Source organism: Dendrobium catenatum, unplaced genomic scaffold (genome assembly GCF_001605985.2).
Source record: "Dendrobium catenatum unplaced genomic scaffold, ASM160598v2 fragScaff_scaffold_156, whole genome shotgun sequence".
Classification (NCBI taxonomy): domain Eukaryota; kingdom Viridiplantae; phylum Streptophyta; class Magnoliopsida; order Asparagales; family Orchidaceae; genus Dendrobium; species Dendrobium catenatum.
The window spans coordinates 11695512-11718585 of record NW_021318618.1 but is presented as its reverse complement, the minus strand read 5'-3'; the positions used below and the strand labels follow the sequence as shown (position 1 = coordinate 11718585).

The following is a 23074-nucleotide window of genomic DNA, read 5'->3' as shown; positions in this document are numbered from 1 at the left end:
TTTTTTACTAAATCTGGATGAAGACTTCTAAGATTAATCATATTTGAAGACAAACATTTATAATAATCAAGATTTAGTATGCAATGTACCTAAATGTTTACCAAATAAGTAAGATCCCAAACCAACTAAAACCTATGAAGCCAAAGATTTTATTATACATCCACTAGATTGAATTCTTGGCATTTTTATAACTCATGAATATCATATCATTAGAGAGAGTCGTCTCAAATGATTTGATCACATAAAATGGCAACCTTATGATGGAAAAATTATTAGACTTGGAATGCGTCCAAAGACCAATAAAAATGAGCCACGTCACCTCATTGGTAGGTACCCAACTCGGTACTGTTGAATGCCGCTAGGTACTCAGTGCTTGTGCGGACGGTTCTCCCATCCGCACTTCTCACCTAATAATTTCTCACACGACCCAGTTAGAAAAGTTGAGGCATTAGATTTGACTTATGTTAAAAAAAAAGAGGCTGACCTAAAAAAAATTGGTTAAAAATATTAGAAATGATATTTCTTTATTAAATTTAAAAGAGAATTTGACTTTTAACATGACACAATGGAGAAAAAAGATTCATATAGCCGGCCCAACGTAGTAGGACAAATGCTTGATTTTGTTGTTACTGTTATTGTATGAATATCACATCATTACAACGAACAATAATGAAGCAAACAAGAAGGAAAATGAATCACTTTAAATAAAATAGCTCTGAAGTCACCAAATCATGAAAAAAGAGAGGAAGTCAATGACTGGATACACGAGAAGCAAGTGCCTATATCTCAAAGATTCAAATTATTAAGAACTAAGATAATATAGCAAGAACGTTAATGAGACTGGATAAAATTTTGAATGGCAAAAGAATAATTAAAAAAATATATATATATTTTCTCTTAAACATACCTAATAATAACAAGTGAAACTATTTTATAATCTTTATACGGATCAACTCATCTCCCTGAAAAAAAGTTCTTTTTTTTTTTAATGAACAGCTGAAGAAATAATGAAACATTACAAGCATTTCGTGATGCTCCAAAATTTAGAGAAAAGTTGTACAATTTTGATCCGATCAATTCAGCCATTCTGAATTGCTTCGAGAAGTGTACTTTGTTTGATACAAAACTTCTGCTTAATCAAATAGAGATTTTCATAATTGAAGCACCAATAACATTTTTCCTCATGAAATGATTCTCCAATAACAGAACAATGGCAGTCTCATTCCACAGCTAATTCAATAACTTCAGCATGAATAAAGAGCCAATCAGAACTTCTTGAGTATCACAAAATCTCCATTAGCAAGCTGGAGGCTCTGGCAAAGTGGGAGGAAAAATGAAAGGAAGAAACAATGTTGAATTATTCTCCATGAAGTAATTAGATCTTGTCATGAAGGGTTACTATGAGATCATGAGCATCATCCAGAAGCTTCCAAACATCAAGCTGCCCTGCCATACTATTGCACTCTCTCATGATTTCATCCATGCTGCTGTACCTCTCTATGATCAGTTTCCTCCTCTGCAACACACAAGCAGCAATAGCATAGAGCAAGAGATCATCAGTAGGTGGTGCTCGCAGCCTAATCCTTCCCCATGCCGACCTCCCAATCCCGGCTCGTATCGCCGCCTGGTCTGCCCACATCACCTCCCACAAGCAAACAGTTTGCTCAAATGTGAGCTCTCTTCTGAATAGCACCACCACCATTCTGTATACAAAGAAACAATCCTCAGCCTGGAGCTTCTCGAGGTGACCGTAAAACTGTGCATCTTTTGATCGAATTATCCGCGACACAATTGCAAGTTGCCTCCTTATGCCAACTTCATCGAGCCGGAAGTTGTGACGGGCCTTCCTCATGAAACCCACAAAGCACCAAAAGGCTTCATGATCCTCATCCATCACAGTTAATATTGGAGAGAGGAGATCACTCATACCTTGACAGTAGCCAATCTCAGGGTCATAGACTGCGTATGCTTCGAGCACCGCAACCAGACGAGCAGCATGATAGATCATGCAGGGTTCCAGGTGACTGTAATCCTTTAGCTGAACAGCTTCTGCAGACTGGTTGGCTACCTCTTCCGACACGGCAGCTTGGCTAGGTGAATAGATGACCCATTCAGCATTTGCTCGAATCGCATCGAGTCGAATGATGCGCTGCCATGTTGTGAAATCTTCAACGGTTCGGATTGAAGTATCATGTGCGAGTGAACCACTATTGGTGAGTTTGTGATCAGGTTCTGCAACACCTAGTAATTCCTCGACAGAGGATTCAGAATCAGATGAATCTGTTTCTACTTGAAGAGTATCAACATGATAGATCCCAGTCTTATCTTCTTCATCATCCCCTTCCTCCAAATTGCATGAGGCAGAATCAGGAGTCTTGTCATAAAGTGGTCTGTCTCCATGACACCCTTCCATAAAAAGTGAGAACCTTGAAGTATCATCTTCACAGCTTCTTGGAGACTCAGGCTCCTCATTGCACTGAGGGATCACTTCATTAAAGATTTCATCTATTGTCAACAAAGAATTCCCTTGATAAGAATGATTTGCTAACATGCAGCATCTGAGTCTCAGGTTTTCATATTCTTTCCTGCATGATGAGTTAAAGGTGAGATATTTAGAAAAATATATAAATGCAAGAATGTTATTAGCTTAATTTATTGAATATAAATTGTTAAGGGTGCTATTTGAGGCCATGTAACATTGTATTTAAGTAATACTGTCTGAATAACCTTAAAAATATCATCTCTTGGTAATATTATGTTAGAGAAAAAACAAAAATACAGTTCAAGTACCTTTTTTGCGCTTTAACTGCGATTCTTTCCAGCGCTGAACTGTTCAGATCATAGCTGCATAGCATTAGCAACAAAAATTAGAATCCTGAGATGATTTTTGAAGGCTTTATGACTAAGTTGAAATATATTTTCTATGTGATACATTATGCGAAAGACAAGAATTGCAATTAAGATATTAATATAAGTGATAAACGTTGCTTTACTACCAACAAACTCTTAGTTTACTCAAGTGAAAGTTCAAGATGTCATGAAAGATTAAGCCATAGTAATTGATTACACTTGGAGATCACAAGAACTTGCAAAAGAATAACCAAAGATTTAAATAATGCAAATAGCCAATTATAACAAAGCCTTACTTTTAAAATATAGATCTTCATCTCGAGATCCTTTAATCGCTCTTGAAGGTGGAGGTTAGCGGAAGAGGATCGTAAGCACACTTAGAGATACCACTATTACACAAGTGATGCCAAGAGGACTCGTCGCCAGGGAAGAAGCGGGAGTTGGAGAAACGGGTGGATGGCCGTTGATGGCCCACTCGTAGTCCAAGAATTGATCGTCGAGGATGTCCACGAGATGGGGGAGGATTCGGTTCAAGTAATCTTCAACGGTGTCGTCAAAACCAAACCCGACGTCGAAGAATGGTGATCGAACGACGTGGATGTCTCCGTGGGCGTCGAGTACGAATCCGTGATCAACTTCGGGGTCCGCCATGCATCCTTGACAAGGGTTGGAGGAGCACCCAAAGGAAGAAGAGGGAGAGAGGATGGCAGCTTGGAGTGGGAGGGAGTTGGCTAGGGCTTTGGGAGAAATTAGGTTAGGTTGGGGTGGATGTGGTATGGGCTAAATCTGAAATTATTCTCAGATTTAGATTAACTTGGGAGGGAAGCAATTTGAAATTTGATTTCAAATTGATTGCGATTAATGCCTTGATGGAGAATTAATGTGAGGGAGCCAAGGAAGGGGAGGCCGGCGGTATAGAGAGAGAGGGGAATGTGGTTTAGATTAAAAACTGAAATTAATTTCAGTTTTAGAGAGTTAGGAGGGAAAATATTTGAAATCAAACTTGGATTCCAAATAAGGGTGAGGGTTAATGTGCATTGAATGGGGAGAACCCATCAAGGGCCGGCGTCATCAAGGAAGAGGGAGGGGATTTGGGAGAAAGAGAGGGGGTTTCCAAATAGGTGGTGATGACTAGAAAAGAAAATTTATTAAATCCAATTTGACTTAATTTAAAATTGGATTCAACATAAAAACTTTCCTAATTTGGATCTCCTAATTTGGAAAGAATTTGAAATTTGAAATTCGAATTTCAAATATGATGGCTAGGGGAGAGAGGGGTGGTGGGCGGATGGCGTAAGGCCGGTGGCAAGGTGGCCGGCCGGTGGTGGGAAGGCAACTGGCGGCTTGGGCTCCAAGGGGCGGCGGCAAGCAGGTTGGGGTCAAGTTCTTCAAGCCAAGGAGTTTAGGTTGTCTTCTCTTGAGGTGGAGGAGAAAAGAAAACTAAGGATCACAAACCTCAACACTTCATCCACTAGAACTCACAAAGAGATCCACAATACTATCTCCTCAAGAACTCACAAAGAGATCTTGGGAAATTTCATGAACTCAACAAGAGAAAGAAATTTTCATTCATCAATAATCATCCCCTAACACAATGCATTTATGTCTTTTAGTCTTTGTTTCATTTTGGCCTATTTATAAGACCATCCATAAGGGTAAAACAGTAAAACTGAAAAATAAAATAAACTACTACATAAAATGACTTAAAATATAAACTCCTGATCGTGGCCGTCGATCTCCGGTGTCTCCGATGGTACACGTGTCGAAATCACTGACGATGTCCTCATCATTTTTCTTGTTAATCAAATAACAATAGAACAGCTGCTCGAGCTTCTAATGTTGAAAATAAGTTATGCAATGCACTTCCTTAATTTCACCAGTGGGAGAGGAAAACTGAACAAACAAGAGTTGCAACAAACGGTAAAACGGAAATAACTGCAAAACTACAAATATTTGCACGCTGAAACTACCAAAAATCAAGAGGGTTTGCATGCTTCTTGTCTCTTTGGTAGCTCAGAATGAACTGAGCTGGTTAAAAGTTACAACAGAGTAAAACAAAAACATAAATTACTATCTGATCATCATTAGCCTTAACCAAAGTATTGGGTATTGACTTTATGAATACTTATTCTTCTTTCTTCCGCATTAAGTATTGTATGAAGTATTAACTTATTTTAGCAAATCTTTTTACACAATTGTAAAAATTTCTTTCCAGTTGCCATTCTTTCTAATAACTTGACATTAATTTAAGTACTTTGATCCTATTGATGCATTTAATAAATTTTCTTGTAAGAACCCAAGTGATGTGATTCTATTTTTCATTAACTTATCTTCAATAAATAGCACTCCCACCATCCCTCTAATATAATCATTTCTCAAAATTTCTCAATTTATTCTTTCTAATTGTGACACACATCCATCTTAACATTTTTATTCCTACAATACTGAACGTGATCATGCATTCATCAAAAACATGCTCATTATTGCCAAAAAATACTCAAACCCATGTAAAATAAATTTAACATGGATGGATGCATCAAGGAGATCTGCATTTTTGTAGTCAAGAGAAACATTGATTAAAAAACTGGCCTTATCAAGGCAAATTCACACACATATCACATATGCAACCTTCAAACACAAAACATCTTGATTGATAGCCAAAACTCCCAACCAACAAACTAAGATGAGCTGCATTTTTGCATATCACTTCACCACAACATGTGGGTTATATTCACACTGAAAAGGCTTCAATGACAGTGAGAATTGCATCCAATGTATCATCCTAGTTACATTAGTAATATTAGATCATAAGACTTGCATCCATGAATAAAAATATTAAGCGTGCATATTTCATTACCCCATTATAATCTAGTGTTATGCAAGATCATATGCTAAAAATGACCAAAATGGTCCCTTGACTCTTTATAAAAGATCAAAATAATCTCCAACTATATTAAAAGACTATTTTGATCCCTCGACTCCTTAAACAAGAACCAAAATAATCCCACAATGAGACTAATTTGATTTCTTTTAAAATACTTGAGGGACCAAAATGGTCAATAAACATAGTTGGAGATCATTTTAATTTTTCATAAAGAGACAGTTGATCATTTTAATCTTTTTATTATTTTTTATATTGTTGTTTTTGTCAAATACAGAAGAAATTGTTAAGCTATGTCATTATCTGCTTATCTTCATTCCTTTATTTAAAAATATGATTAATATGATATCTTATTTGTGGGCTCCGAAAATTCGACCCCGGCCTCCGCCCGCTACTGTTTTTTACTTTTCTTCGGCGAGGGAGTTTTAACTAGTTAAGTTCTGGGGTAAATTATGGAAGGCAGATAGGTTTGTAGATAAGACACTACCCAGAGATTTCGCCCTCATTTGGTGAGGACTTTATGATATGAGTTCTGGTTTCCTATAGGCGCAAGCCCCTATAGTTAATTACTCCTCCGAATAATGAGAGAGAACTTTCGATTAAGGCTAGCCGTCAATCATATACGTTATATCCGTAGATATGTAGTATCAGGCGTATAGTAGCAGCATAGGTTTGAATTTGGGCATTTGAAAAGGTTTGAAAATTAAAATAGGAAATTTCACCATCTTTCATTTAAAGCGGATGGTGGGGGAATGGATGATGGACCCGATCAAGATCTCATGGTTCCGTCGTCCCGGGCCATCATGGTCCCTGGTCTACTTAGTCAGAGCAGATAGTCGACCCAACCTGACAGAAGGATCCTTGTCGGCAGCCATGGGCTGCTTCGTCCAAGGGGACCTTGTAGACCTGGGGTGAATATTTGCTTAAGGGGACAAATTTGAATCCACCTTAGATAACAGAGGGCTTTGTGCTCTATCGATCATATCATATTGATTCATATCTCAAGAATTTGATGCCACTACGGAGCGTATTGGCTCTAGCCATAACCGGTATTTCGAGGTACCATTTAGCGGCAAAACCACTCAGTTCAGAGGGCCCCGGGTCATAATCGTTTATCATGCGGTGTCATTTGGAGGCAAAACCGCCGGTTAGAGGACATGTACCACGTCCTTACTGGCATGAGACTGTTTGAGAATGGATCCTAGTGATATTTTCGACTAGGCATTAGCTCTTTGTGAGCTGAAGTAATTTTCATATTTGTCCACCTTGGCAAATTGTTGCGGAGGGTGGATGAATTTTGCTTTAAGTGTTGAATGATTAGATTTCCATTTTAAATATTTGAGATTTGGAATGATTTTTGGAATTATTTGATGTTTGGGTCTTTGAAATGACATTTGAAATATTTGGGAACCCCACCGGTTGAGATTTGCATTCAACACGACAATCATCGGGGTGTTTGGGGTCATTTCCATTTGATTAAACCTTGTCAACCCTATCAACTAGCTGATAGGGGATCGGGTTTCGTAGGGTTTTTGCCTTTGTTAGTGAATTCTCAGTGTTATAAGCCTTGAAGGCCTAATATGAATGTATTAAAACAAATACATTGGTCGCCACAACCGTATATTTGTTTGAAGGTTTGAACCCTATCGACTCTTATTGATCCGTATAGAATGATTGGGTTCGAACTTGAATTCACTTATCGACCCGCGCAACATCCCTAGACGTCACGTGTGTATTTATAACACGCTCTCCGGTGCCCATGCGGGTGTTTGGGGCATTTTTTAATTATTTATTGAACATTGACGACTCCTATTATTTGCTTAGGAGGATTGGGTTCAAATTTGATAACACGCGCATCATCCATAGACGTCACGTGTGTACCAATAACACACTCGTCGGAGCCCATGCATGCGAGTGTTCGATTATATTTACTCCTTTGTGTACCTATGTGTATACAAATTATAGTGCACGTGTGGGGAATTTTGAGACTTTGTTGACGCCTTCTGTCTGCTTGTATGAAGCATGCAGATCCGGTGGCATGGCATAGCAGCTTCTAAATTGAATTGTTTGCTGCTTTGTACAGGTAGACTGTCGTACATTGCTCTCTGCATGTGGATTGTAGTGTGCTAACGAATCTCCTGCTTTTGATCACAAAGGTCTGCATTTGTTGTAGTATCATAACCCTTTGCTCTTAACAGATCAATGTAGTTACTTAATATTGACCAGTGATGGACCGTTAAGGTGATGTAGCATTCATTGAATCTCCCTCATCACCATTCATGAATAGTTTGATGTGTATATTTGTATTCACAAGTGACCTTCATATCTGACATGACATCTTTCAACACTTGTTGTGAATAGAGTTACTGCATATGCTTTGAGTTCATTCCACTACTCACAAAATTGAATGTACATGTTTATGTTACAGTGTTGCTAATGACATAAGCATCTGACATTTATTGCATATCTTTCATACAATCTTTGGTCATTGCTTGGATACTACCTCATTTGAATAGCCAGAGATATCTCAACTCTGCCATTCTTTGTTTGCATAACCTTTGAGAGCTTGTTCTTCATTCGTCTTACATTTCTTGTTCATATGCTTACCTTAATTTGGATGATCAAGATAAATGCTATGGGTCAATCATCATCTAGTTTGTGATGTGAATGATAGCATCAACATTGTTATTGGTTATCAATTTGTATTCCAACAAATATGAAAATTTCTTGCAATTTTCTTTAGATCCTGTAGATTGATTGCAAGCATATTGTTGTATCCCCCAATTGATCTTTCTTTATGAATAAATCACATTCATTGTGTCCTTCATATGTCATGAGTTTCCAATCTATTTGTTGACATTCATGCATATTCCGTTGAATGTATTATTGTTCGATACATTTGAATCTGCTCATATGCCCTTCTTGATTCTAACTAACAAATGCTTGCAAGTACATGATGATCGGGTTCTTATTTTACCATAAGCTTCATGTTTTTGCATTTGCTTGACATTATTATTTGCAAATTTATAAGTCTTTTCTTAGACATTAGATGATGCTCATTCACTTTCATTTGTTCAATGTTGAACTTAGACCCCTTGCAATCAAACTTGATTCAAGTCCAAGTCTTTTGTAAGGGTTCAAGTCTTCTTGTCACTTTGAGGTCAATTCATTGAGTCTAGTTCAAGTTCATGTTCATACCCACCATGCTTGATTCCAATAAAGTCCAAGCTTACAAGATTTTTTTTATGTTCAAATCAAGTTCTCTTGCATATAATTCAAGTCTTACAAGTTTCTTGCATCAAGTTCAAGTTATATGTCCTATGTAGTTACATTATGCCACTTGCAAGTTCAATTCCCAAATTCCACTTGAGCTCGAATTCAAAATATAAACTCAAGTTCTATGTTCAGGTCCCTGCTGTTCAGTCAAGTTCAATATGAGTTCGAGCTATCTTGCTTTTGTTTGAGTTCAAGTGCATCCCTTGTTCTTGTCAGCTTCGGTCCACATTCAAGTTCAAGCTTAAATTTGATTTTGAGTTCACTTCATTGTTCAATGTCAAGTTCCTTAAGTTATATTCAAATCAAGTTCCAATTTTTTTTGTCCAAGTCCTCAGTTTCAGTGGAAATTTTGGCATCCTCCCGACGTCTCCCCCGTGTAGGGGAAAAATCAAGAGGCAACCTTCCCCTCAACGCTACGTGAGCGCTTCAGGTAGGTGTCAAAATGACGTCGCGATTGCAAATTATTTTATTTATCCCCGTCCGCTATGTGAGCGTTTAAGGGTTTGGAGCACAAGTTAAAAAAGATTACATATTTCCCCCCTCTTCACTACATGAGAGTTCAAGGGTACTTATTATTTTTTTATCCCCCTCGCCGCAAGCTCCGCACCGGTTTCCCTCTCTACAACGCTATGTGAGCACGTAGGGGGTTTGCCGGCCCGTCGCTAGCATTGAAGAAGGATTTTGGGTCGTTGCGAGCGCCGTGCCAGTTTCCCTCCCTACAACGCTACGTGAGCACGTATTTGCCGACCCGTTGCAAGCCACGAGAGAAGAAAATTTCTTTTTTTTTTGTAAATAATAATAATATTATTATTAAAATAATAGAAACTATATTATTATTATTATGAAAATAATAAGAATATAATTATAATAATAATATTAACATTAATATTAATATTAGCATTAATATTAATATTAATGTTAAATGCACTTAGCATCAAAACATTGAAGTGAGGGAGAGAGAGACCTCTTTGAGCTGATTTGAGTTTGATTGAGTGAGTGGGCTGAGTTGGGGTGAGTTGAGTTGAGTTGAGGCTGAGTTGGGTTTTATTTAAGTGAGGTAGAGATAGGGCACGGGTAAGGATGTAGGGAGATACGGGGAGTTCCTGTGGGGAGGACCGATCGAGTGCAAGGCTTGGACGTCGGTGTGAGGAAGGGGGGATTCGGCTCTCTCTCTCTCTAGGCCGACGGGCTTAAGAGTTCGGCGGGTAAGAGCAGGTCGGCACAGAGAAGGGCAGGGGATAGGGCAGATGTCGTGGAGGTTGGGTTGGCGTCGGGATGGGAGGAAGATCGGAAGATGCGAGCGAGAGTGGGAAGAAGTTTGCGGGAGAAAGAGTCTCGCGTGGGAAGAGCGAATCAGCCAAGCACCCCTGAACTTCGTTCGTTCTCTATTTAACGACGAGAGTGGCTACGAATCGCAGGATTTCCACAGGTCATTTAAACGGCACCGTGCTACAGTGATTTGTGGGATTTCTGCATGAATTCGGCTGGATTTTAGGTACGCTTTAAGCCACATTTTTTTGTCTCCTGGCTGCGATATTGAGGTTAACATTATTTAAGATACCTTTTCTCAATGATGCATAAAGTGAGGAATCCTTAGTTTATAGAACTGAAGCATAATTGAGAAATGAGACAAATGAGAGATGTAGGAGTTGAGAAATAGGAAGGCATGGCAAAGGATTTAGCAGATGTTTGAGATTGATTGGGAAGTAACAAAAGAGAAAGGTGAAGTTAGAGGTTGACCTTTTATAATGAATTTCATTTTTCTTTTATTGTTATCTGAAAACTTTTATCTTCATGATGATGTATATAAGGCTTTTAGCTTTATTAAGCTATTTAATGCATCAAGAGATGAATCATGTCACAAAAGGCATTCCCCTATTAGGGAAAATTACTTTTGATTACAGCATTCATTAGCAATTTGTCTAAAGGCTGAAAAATAGGATTGCAATTTAGGTAAAATTATTAGCAGTTATATCCCCGTATTAGGGCGAATATAAGAAATTTCAATCAGAATTATGTCCTCGGTGAATCACTTGATGTTAGGAGCTAATGGATTGGTGACCATATTTTTTGTAAGGCCAATCCCAGATGATTTAGACATACAACATCAGCATAAGCCTTAGCAATTATAGCCATTGCTAGGTTAATCTACATAATTTAAAAAGAGTTTATATGGGAAAATACTTGGGCCAATCCAATCGTTTATATATAATTATGGCACAACTGAATGCTTCAACCTCAATACCACTTGATAAAAAGATTGATTAGATAAAGTAAAATAAAGAATGAGTTGGTTATTGCTTCCTTTGATTGAATAAGCACATAATATATGGGAAAGAAAAAAATGCAAACTCTTCATATTATTCTTTTATGATACATGATACAGTAAAGAAACATTATATGAAATATGCTATTGATAGAATTTTTTAAGCTCCCAGCATTCCAACTATGTTGCATCATCCATCCTTCCAATTCTTTAAGATTAAATGTGCCTAGATTGAAGAAAGTTGAAATCATGAAGGATAGTTCCCATGATGGAGGGAGTTTACTCTTTTTAAGATCATTTTACCTCAATACTAATGGAGCTCCAGATCGCCGGTAGTCAAACGGTAGGGTGTCATTGTCCGAATGTAGTAGTGGGCTACTCATTGCTAAGCAACAATTCATAGGTAGGCAGCCTCGTTAGCCTCAAGAATGAGATCTAGGTTAGTACACATATTACAGTCAAGACTCGTAGACTTGGAACTCCAATGTCAATAGAGAGGATAGCCTTCAATCTAAAACATAGACTCGGTAAGGTCTCCTCTATTGTGTTCGAATAGTAGTTTAGTATATGCCAGAAGTGCGAGTAGTAACTCATCTACCCATTTGCCCCTATCTCTATAAAGACATGTTCAACCTTTGGCTCCTTGTAGAAAACAAAGAGTTCACCACCAAGTTTAACTTTTTAAGTGTTTTTGTATTGTTTTAGTTCATGGCAATATGCATTCTTAAGTAGAATTATAAGTTCATTTTACATTGTCCATGTCATATTCACGCCTATGTCATTGACTATACTTGGAACCATTCACAATTTGTACCCTTGTAATGGGGCAACATCAAGTCCAAGTGTAAGGATTATATAAAAAATTTTTGCCAAAGCTTCCAAATCAACCTTGCAAGAGGGTTAACATAAGAGCTCTATGGCCATGCCACAATGATAAGAAATCAATGCATAATGTGGTACTGATGCAACTGCAGCCTAAAAGAAGCTTCTCATTATGCTAAGAAAAACATGCATGTGTTTTAATGGAACTTATAAAGATTACCACAATATAATAATAAGGTAAAATAAAATATTTGAACATTTTCCAATGCGGAAAAAAAGGGCTTGTACGGGAAACTTAGAACATCTTTAAGACAAGCTAAAAATATTCCACCATGCCAAGAAAGACATCCATGCATTCTGATAAATTTCTAGAATGTTAACAAAATAATCATAAAATAATATAGGGAACGTCCTGGCCAAGCCAAGAAAGAAGTGTATGGAATATGGATCTTGATAAAGCCCCGTATATTAACAAAATCTTATTAAAATAATATAGGGAACAAAAAGCTAACCCCACAAACTTAGGTGGGGGTGGGTGGGAAGGGACTTTTCCTTCGAAAAAAAAAATAAAGGGAGCCCTTTCTAAAGAAGGCCACATGTCATTCAATTTTTTTCTCCTTCTTAATTAATATTTTTCCCACTTTAATTAGTATTTTTCCCTTTATGTCCATTTTTTTCTTTATAATGATATTTTTCCTCTCTTTATGATATTTTTTTCTTTGTTCACACTTTCTTACATATATTTATTCTATATAGAGGTCAACAACTATTTTATCAAAGATCCACAATTGATTTGAAAAAATCTAATCAATTTTTTAATCTATTTCTCTTTGTTTTTCCTTTTGTGTCTCTGATTGTTCTCTTTTTGTTTTCTTCTTTAAGATTAGACAAGATTGGCCAAAGTAAGATTAGCATAGATTTAAATTTTGATCATTTGTTACAAAATTGTTCAAGAAAGTTGAGGAGGGACTCAAAAGATACATGAAGATTTGTTAGGGCTTTGATTTCAATTTTGAATATGAATAAGGCTAACTTTAGGGAGATTATGAGGAGAATAGATAAATTTTGTGAAGGATTTTTTTTAGGATAGAGAAGACATCAAACACTCGAATGAAAGAGAAAAAAGGGGCATGTTTTTGCTCATGTGTCGTGGACATTAAATCAAGAAGAATGACAATCAGAGAAGAAATTAAAGTGGTGATGAAAGATTAAAAATTTCAATGGAAAATGCTTATAAAATAGCAACCTTGCATATAGAATGAACTAAAGATAAACTTTCTGGTTTGCATACCAATTTAATGCTAAACTACTTAAAAAGTTTTATAAAAGAGAATAAGAAGAAAGAAAAAATGAAACAACTACAAAAAATCCATAAACAAACTTCCTTTTGAATAATTGTATTGCTTGCCAAATGGACTTCAGGTATTCGCATAATTCCCATATTCATAGATTGAATAAATAATAAATTCATAACAAATAGAAACAGATTACTGACAAAAGAACAAACTAATAAAAAATTGATAGCAAATACAAGATGCACAAAAACAAATAAATTGTTAACTGCTAACAAATTACTAAATACTACCAAATTATTCTTAAATTTAATGACATTAATGAGAGAAATCATAATAAAATAATAAAATATGCATTAGTCAAATACCCAAAACAATTAAAAAAAAACCCAAAACAATAAAATTTGGAATTTATGTTCGCATCACCTCATACTATCTATTTAAAACTAAATGGAATGAAAAATCAAGGGGAACTCAAATAAAAATCACATGACAAAAACCTAATAAAACATAAGAATAAAATAGGTTCCAGTCACAAAACTCTAAAATTTCATAACAAGAATGATTTTGTAAAAACAATTATATATTATCTTTGTAACTAAGAAAGCAGAAATAAAATAATTTCCTTGTGAAGGAAGCAGTGAAGAACAGACTCGAGCATACACATCATTTCTCAAACCCTTCTATATAACATTCTTCAAATTTCTCCTTTTGAACCCCCTGCAGCCAATAGCAGAATGTTCCCCAACTTCCCCTCAGCACTCTTGGTTCTAGCTGCATGTTGATTAGATACACAACCTTCACACTTTCCTGCACTTCCCACCCCATCCCCCCTGCTTCACCATCCTCTCTTTTCATGTTTTTATATAATTATTTCTCATCCTAAACCTCACTTTCATCATCACCCTCTCCTGCCCATAGTTCCTTCCCTACAAGTCTGCAGCACATCCAAATCCTCATCCCACCTACTATGCTTTCCATCCCTCCACTGCCCTCCAAATCCTTCTGCAACCCAAATCCAGGCAAATCAAACAATTCAACCACGCCATGCAGCCCTGTGCTAACCCAATGATCTTCCCCTTGCAAGTTTCTTTTTTTTTTTTAGTGGAAGATAAGATTGAGATGAGGATGCAATGGTTGGAGGATGCACATGCATTTTACTCAAGGTCATTTAACAGGGACGACATCACTCGAGAGCTTAACAATAATTCATTTATAATGATTATAGACATTATTTCAAGCTCATCTATTCACCCTCCAACTATTGCATGCCCTAAAAGGCTCCTTTTTTCCAACAACAAGAGAGGGAATAGCCAATTATTAATGACAAAGAGCTCCACTGTAATTGCTCGAAATACATGTCTTTAGGCTTCTTGAACCTCCTACTGATCAGGGCAATGGCAATGAGCACTTCCTAAAAATTGTATATTTTAAGTGTTGCAGAGATGATGATGCTTAGGTGGATGAGTGGCTTTACCCTTAGAGATAGGATACGAAATGAGTATATGCGGGATAAGGTTGGAGTAGCTCCAGTGGAAAATAAGATTGAGATGAGGATGCAATGGTTGGAGGATGCACATGCATTTTATTCAAGGTCATTTAACAGGGACGACATCACTCGAGAGCTTAACAATAATTCATTTATAATGATTATAGACATTATTTCAAGCTCATCTATTCACCCTCCAACCATTGCATGCCCTAAAAGGCTCCTTTTTTTCAAGCAACAAGAGAGGGAACAGAAGGTTGGCCCAATTATTAATGACAAAGAGCTCCATTGTAATTGCTCGAAATACATGTCTTTGGGCTTCTTGAACCTCCTACTGATCAGCGCAATGGCAATGAGCACTTCCTGAAAATTGTATTATTTAAGTGTTGCAGAGATGAGGATGCTTAGGTGGATGAGTGGCTTTACCCTTAGAGATAGGATACGAAATGAGTATATACGGGATAAGGTACGAAATGAGTATATACGGGATAAGGTTGGAGTAGCTCCAGTGGAAGATAAGATTGAGATGAGGATGCAATGGTTGGAGGATGCACATGCATTTTACTCAAGGTCATTTAACAGGGACGACATCACTCGAGAGCTTAACAATAATTCATTTATAATGATTATAGACATTATTTCAAGCTCATCTATTCACCCTCCAACCATTGCATGCCTTAAAAGGCTCCTTTTTTTTTCAACAACAAGAGAGGGAACAGAAGGTTGGCCCAATTATTAATGACAAAGAGCTCCACTGTAATTGCTCGAAATACATGTCTTTGGGCTTCTTGAACCTCCTACTAATCAGGGCAATGGCAATGAGCACTTCCTGAAAATTGTATATTTTAAATGTTACAGAGATGAAGATGCTTAGGTGGATGAGTGGCTTTACCCTTAGAGATAGGATACGAAATGAGTATATACGGGATAAGGTTGGAGTAGCTCTAGTGGAAGATAAGATTGAGATGAGGATGCAATGGTTGGAGGATGCACATGCATTTTACTCAAGGCCATTTAACAGGGACGACATCACTCAAGAGCTTAACAATAATTCATTTATAATGATTATAGACATTATTTCAAGCTCATCTATTCACCCTCCAACCATTGTATGCCCTAAAAGGCTCCTTTTTTTTTTCCAACAACAAGAGAGGGAATAGAAGATTGGCCCAATTATTAATGACAAAGAGCTCCACTATAATTGCTCGAAATACATGTCTTTGGGCTTCTTGAACCTCCTACTGATCAGGGCAATGGCAATGAGCACTTCTTGAAAATTGTATATTTTAAGTGTTGCAGAGATGAGGATGCTAGAGAGAGTCACCTTAGATGATTTGGTGACATTAAACGGAGGCCTTCTGATGACCCGGTTAAGAAAGTTGAGGTATTAGATTTGGCTTATGTTAAGAAAGGCAGAGGTAGAGACCTAAAAAGACTTGGTTAGAAAATATGAAATGATATTTCTTTATTAGATTTAAATGAGAATTTGACTTTTAATAGGACACAATGGCGAAAAAGGATTCATGTAGCCGACCCCACGTAGTGGGACAAAGGCTTCATGTTGTTGTTGTTATTGTTGTTGTGATATCTGTACCTCATTGAGGTTTGATGCAAGCAGACGTTTAAAATTAATACTAAATTTTTTTTATGTGCATAACACTTGGCTGGACCTTTCTTTTACTCTTCAGAAAAAAATAAACTGTAACACCATTAAATCAAAAACACTTACCATACAAAAACAAGGTTTGAAAAAAGCACAAGAACATACATTCATTTGAAAAGAGTTTTTAAAAGGGATAAATTGTAGATATAGGCTATGCAAATATATAATCTAATATATAATACCGAATTGGATATTTATAGAACAGCTACAGCATAATAGAAAGTGGTAAAGACTTAAGAAATAACAAATGTCAATTGAAGTGTATTATAAGTACAAACTAATAATGAACACCGATCCCCAAAAAAACTAATTCAGCTTTAATTTAATGAATGCTTGAGCTTCCAATAACCGAAGTTCTCAAGTTGAGCAATATGTTAGGATCTGTTTCCTTATACAGATCCAGAATGGATGCACAAAAGTAGAGCGCAAGGTTAAATTTTCAAACATAAACTTCTAATTTAGATAAATATATGTTGCTTTGGATGAAAACAGGAAATATTCAAATTTCACACAAATATTAGTTTAGCAATCATCTAATAGAAATCTCTCATAAAAATTCATCATAAAAAAAATGACACACCCAAGTAAAAAACTCACACAGAGATCAAAAAAATTAGATTGTACCAAAATTTAAAAAGGGAAATTTACATACATACCACTTTATAACATGCTATTTAAATATCTAACACCTAAAACTTTAATATTACATGCATACCATCATATATTATTTTAATATCAAATATACCACTTATATCTCTTTCCTACCACTCATATTTGGTATGAAAATGAACTATGGGTGGTATGTATGTAATATTAAAGTTTTAGGTGTTAAATATGTAAATAGAATAGTATTAAGTGGTATGTATGTAAATCTCCCAATTTTAAAATAATCAATCACACAACTAAATCAATAACTAAGATAGTAAAAAATAGAGGGAATTCCCTCATAAACTATTGTCTCCAATCGCATTATGTTAGAAATAAACACATCCAACTAGAGCTCAAGCGACAAAAAAAATAATTTGTAATCCAAAAGTAAAATATCTAAGGACTTATTTTTTATAAGCAGTAGGTACTACCACGGATCTCTTCAAAGAAGATAGGATAGGCTGTTTCATCACTGAAATCCCATTGATAAATGCCACAGAAAACTTATAGCCAGTACGTAGAAAGAAATCACATTAAAAATATGCAACAGAATTGCATGTCACGGGTAGCAGCTACAGTATTAAAATTGCAAGGCGCCGCAACTCAGTTAAATCACATGTAGCAGCTACAGCACCCAGGTCACTAGTAACCATACTTTCACAAACCACGGACATGAATAGAAGCACTGGAAGCTACATGGCATGGCAGAAATAAAGACAGACATGAAACTAGGCTAAGCAGAGATTCAAACAAACAAAATACAAAATAGAACCAAACCAGCACAAGAAACTGAACCAAAAAAGAGGAGGGGGAGAGATTAAGAGCATTAAAAAACACAATTTGTTCCCTTAGGCGTCATTATAGTCATGACGAAGCTGAAAAGAAATCTATAAAAAATATATATCGAGAGAAATAAAATAAACTAAAGTAAAATTAAAACTATTTATTCGTTTCTACACAAATCTTACGTTTTTGACAAATATAAACAAGGAGTTTCTCATTATCATTCTCTAACTCATACTAACATGAATTCAGCAATTGGTTTATGCCAATTTGAAGAATAAACCATATGCATTAGCAACTATGACAATAATCCTCTAATTCAATTGACATATTAATAACATAAATAACCTAACTTTACATAATGCTGAAATAAATAAAGAAATTTGGATAAAGTATACAGATATACAGACCACCATAGCAGAACCTCAAGCTAGTAAACTGTAAACCTGATAAACTATGATAGTAATGGATTCAAAAGAAAGAAAAGCAAACTAATTCATGGTAAACATATTCAACTAACAAAAATGATTAAATAAGACCACATCCTAGTCTATCAGACATATTTTGATTAAATTTTACAATTTAAAGACTTAGAATTTGGATCAGCCAAACTTGACATTAGATGGCATATTTTGCAAGAATATAAAGAATCTAAGAAGATATAAAATGAATCAAGCATAACTGGTCCTATCAAAAGGCGTCAATTTTTTCGATAAGGGGTTTCTCAGACAAGTGAGTTCGTTAAAGAAAATGAGCAGCATAGACGACAGAAAAAAATACCACATTTTAAGTGAAAGCTTGGGATTCTTACACTCCAAGGAGAAAAGGCCAAACCTCAGATCTAATGCTTGGATCAATTCCCTGAACCAAAAAGGATAAATAATTGCTCAAAATCAGGCTGAAATCAAAGTAAACACAATAAACAATACAATTTATTCAACAAACAATATAGCCGAATGGACACAGAACTACAAGTACTCACCCCACTTCTAACTTTCTTAAGAAACTTGAAACCGCCATCACGAAGTTTTCCTTCTGGTGTAAAGAGACAGTTCCAATACCGATGAGAAAGAACTCGTTTTCTTTTCCTCCGAGACCATGGTGATTTAAGGCTGCCTCTGATAGAAAATCAACAGCATTATAAGACAATAGCATAAGAAACTAAGTGAAATAGGTTGCGCAGTTTGCATACAGTTCATTAATCACAATTTAGTTCAGCTAAATTCAGTTAAAAATATACACTTTCCATATTGGATCCCAGCTACTTATCATACAGATCAATATACTAAAACCCCATGAACAGCAAGGAACTAGGGATAGAATAAGTATAATACCTATCCAAAAGTAAAATAGTATAGTAGGAAAAATAGAAGGATTCAAATAGGTAAAAAAGAAGCATCTAGCCTTAAAAGCTACAAGAGGCACATGTGATGAGCTAAAAAGAGAGGAAAAAGGGACAAGTTTACATAAAAACAATTATACCAGCCTGATAAAAATCACAATTACATGGGAAAGGCAAATTGACACAGATTCTGCTCCATGTATTGTGAACTTTTAACCACAAGTTTCCTTCTTTCCCAGGCATCTAATGAGAGGATTGTAGAGTAAGCAACTGCAACCCAACGGGACAATTATTTGGCCTGCTAGTGGGAGGACGGATTATAGTAGTCCAAAATATTCAATAAAGCCACATTTGTCAGTCCTGTATTAATTTATAGCAACCCGGTCTAAGTTTGTGTGAGATAAGACGCTGCCAATGTTAAAAATACTGCACACGCAGAACAATAAATTCCAAAACCAAGTCAAGAGTTCTACATGAAGGCTCTAAAACAGGCGAAAATCTCAAGTTCAAATAGTTAAAATTTCAAGGATAGCTTAAAACAGAATCGAATGACAATAACACTAAACCCTCGTGACTGTATCTTTTTTTTGGGACATCTCGTGACTGTATCAACTCAAAAGAATCTTAAAGATGGCTTAGATCTGTACAATAGGAAGATAGGAAAAAGAACAACAAGGGGAAAAAAAAAACTAGGGGGATTGATAGATTTGAAGAGGACTAAGAAGCCATTCAGTTTCTTCCGATTCTTCGTATCACGAGCTGGTAATAATCAATCTTTAAGCAAATAATAAGTAGAAGATTGCGGATCAAGGAAGAAGATAAATTAACAAAGAATCATTTCTGGTAAAGTGAAAAGAAGAAAAACTGGATATTGGATTGGGTAGAAGAGGAACTCACCGATCAGGAACAGGAGAGGAGGCAACAATAAGAAGCGATCGCAAATGGATCCACGACGACGTGGGAGACGATGAGGTTGATTGATTCGAGGAAGAGGAAGTGCAAGATCGTCTCAGAGCATTCATCTAAATCTACCCCTTGGTTCCCACTCTGCCGAAAGCAAAGAATAATCCTTCAATTCCGCGTTTTTTTTTCAATTGATTTCTTTACCTCCGCGAAGAGACCACGAATGTGGCGGCGAGGGCGATACCGGCCATCGCCGTCACTGCCACCGCCACTCCGACATGCCACCGGCTGCTTCCCACCGCCGTCGTTCCCCAACTCCCGCCACCGCAGCCAATCGAACGCTCGGACCAGCCACAAACCACCATGGACTCCACACAACCCTCTCCCCCACCGCAGTCTCTCACCGGCACTCTCCTATCGCCGGTAAGGGAAGGGATTGAGTCGATCGGGCTGGCACACACGTTGAACCATGTAGAGTGTTGAGAAGGAGATGACGACCACACACTCTCTCCCCCTCTCTCTCTCTCTCTCGCTAAGAAAGGTAGTCGGAGACCATGTCTTGTGACATAATTAAAATCCAATATCCGTTAAAGAAAAAAAAGAAAAGGCTTGCAGGACTTACAGTATAAATAGGTCATTAAAACAGGTACTATAGTCTCTGGTTAATTGACCTAATTTGAACCTGTTTAGATTCCAATATAATATATGTGACAACCACAATATAGAAAGAAGCACACAGTATGAATGTAAGAATATAATACGATATAGATATAAAAAATGATAGTATTATATAATCATAAGCTCAACGTAAGGTTGAAAGTGAATTAGTAAAAGAATAATCAGATATTTGTTTATAACAGATTATTTCATATTTTATTTTTATAATATTTAAAATATAATTTTAAAAGTCTTGAACAGTGACGTATGCTTGTTTATCTGTTAATAAATAAATTGTTAAAACTTGATAAAAATATTTATTTAATGATGATTTAATTATTCTTTTAATTTATTTTATGTTATTATACCATTTTTTATGTTTTGTGCATTGTAAATGTTATTTATTTTGATATGTTGAAAATATTGAGCAAAAAAATAAATAGATGGGTTAAAAATTTAATGCTCTAGGTCCTCATGCCCTACTAATTGCTTATTAGCTTGGACCCGAAGGTTAACAAGTGAGTATTCTATTGATTTAACAACATGAAAGAAATGCTAAATCAATTGAGTTTGCTTGCAGATTTTTCATGCAATAGGTTGTTTGCTTTTAAATACAATAAAGTGATAGTTTATCCAGTTTTTAATTATTGACTTGTATGACAAATAGTACAATACGTTTTTCTATAAAATATTGCACTTTGTTATGTACTTCTGTAAGCTTTGTAAGAGCTTGTGAGATCATGGTGCAATATTTTTTATCAATTGCTTTCTTTGAAGTTCTATAAATCTAATGTTGAGAAAATATGAAGTTTGAGGTAGATTAGGATTAGACTGAAAACGAACCGAGCCAAGCCGAGTCTGTGAGTGTTTGTTTGTGTTTGTTTATTATTAGCTTGTTCAAGTTCGGTTCATGCTTGATTCGAGTTTTATTATTTGTGTTCATGTTTGGTTTGTTTAAATTAATGGTGTTCATATTTGGTTCGTTTAAATTAATGATGTTCATGTTTGGTTCATGTTTGGTTTGTGTTTAGTTCGTTTAGTGCTTATCGAAGTTTAAACAAACAAGCCTTAACGAGCTATGTTCATGAACATATTTAGCAAATTTTCTTAAACATCAAACAAGCATGCTCATTAACAAATCTAGCGAGTAATATTCTTGAGCAATCAAATGAGCAAGATCTAACGATGTAATATAATAAATTAACAATTGCAAGGAAATTAAAACTAAAACATATATTATAACATTTAATTACTTTAAAATTTATTAATTAAAATACTTATTTCATTATGTTATAATAAATTAAAATGTTTATATTATATATATTTATCAATTTTATAATTAAATATTAATCAAGTTTTTTTCGAGCTTATTCATGAGCTCTGAATTGAACACGAACCGATCTTCGTATCGAGCATATTGTCAAGCATGTTCACGGGTTTCAAATGATGTTGTTCGTGAACATAAATGAACCGAACACATTAGGTTCAAGCTTGTTTATTTAAGGATCAAGCATTAAAAATGTTGTTCAAATTTTTTTGTTTAGTTAAGTAAATGATCACAAATGAGCTTTAATCGAACCAAGCAATGAGTAGCTCATCGAATGTTTGGTTCGCTTGCAGCCCTAATTAGGATAATATTATAGAGATTTCTCACATTATAATATAATATCTAGCACAGTAAATTCAAATTGATTATATTTTCCACCACATTCAAGTGGTTCAAATCTTCATATTCGGTTGTAAGATACAATTAAGTTTAAACGATATTCTTAGAAAAAATATTGTGAATCGCCACTTCGAACCTATGATATAAGGAAAATTCAGAGCATTTCAAATTTCAACCACATTTGGGTGGTTTGAATCTCATACATTAACTTTAAACAATGTTCTCATAAAAATGATGATTTTGCTTATAAATATACTATATTGTGCTTTGGTTATCTTTAAGCACTCTCATGTATTTTTCATAAGCTCCAAAGTGATTTCCAATTTGCTAATTTGATATAATATATATTTTATATTCTTGCTTCTTCAAAAATTTGGTAAACTCTCTGAAAAATATCGATTTTGCTTATAAATATACTCCATTGCACTTTGGTTATCCCTAAAGACTCTTGTGTCTTTTTCATAAGCTTCACACTGACTTTAATTTTAAATATGAAATATTAATTATAAATTTTCATTGATTTGTTGTATTTTTTT

The 23074-nt window shown here is 35.7% G+C and overlaps 1 protein-coding gene across 2 annotated transcripts; it reads right to left on the bottom strand.

The window, feature by feature from the left end:
- Window positions 1-914: 914 nt before the first annotated feature.
- On the bottom strand, window positions 915-20766 carry LOC110096208 (GTPase-activating protein gyp7). 2 transcript variants are annotated; one of them, XM_020822021.2, is made up of 5 exons: window positions 20420-20766; window positions 18953-19088; window positions 18782-18831; window positions 2791-2844; window positions 915-2585 (listed from the first exon to the last, which is right to left on the bottom strand). In XM_020822021.2, the coding sequence occupies exons 1-5, from the start codon at window positions 20578-20580 to the stop codon at window positions 1376-1378; spliced, it is 1611 nt and encodes a 536-aa protein (XP_020677680.1). In that variant the 5' UTR covers window positions 20581-20766; the 3' UTR covers window positions 915-1375. The 2 variants fall into 2 exon arrangements, with proteins under 2 accessions (XP_020677680.1, XP_020677681.1); XM_020822022.2 differs by having other exon boundaries at window positions 20210-20562.
- Window positions 20767-23074: the final 2308 nt, after the last annotated feature.

What these genes read in the sequence shown, in the direction of transcription:
- LOC110096208 (XM_020822021.2), bottom strand. Translation starts at nt 20,580, where the DNA reads ATGGTGGTTTGTGGCTGGTCCGAGCGTTCGATTGGCTGCGGTGGCGGG. An exon ending in TTCGTGGTCTCTTCGCGGAG is followed by an intron (nt 19,089 to 20,419) that starts GTAAAGAAATCA and finishes ATTTTCTATCAG; the next exon opens with AGGCAGCCTTAAATCACCAT. An exon ending in TTAAGAAAGTTAGAAGTGGG is followed by an intron (nt 18,832 to 18,952) that starts GTGAGTACTTGT and finishes TTTTTGGTTCAG; the next exon opens with GGAATTGATCCAAGCATTAG.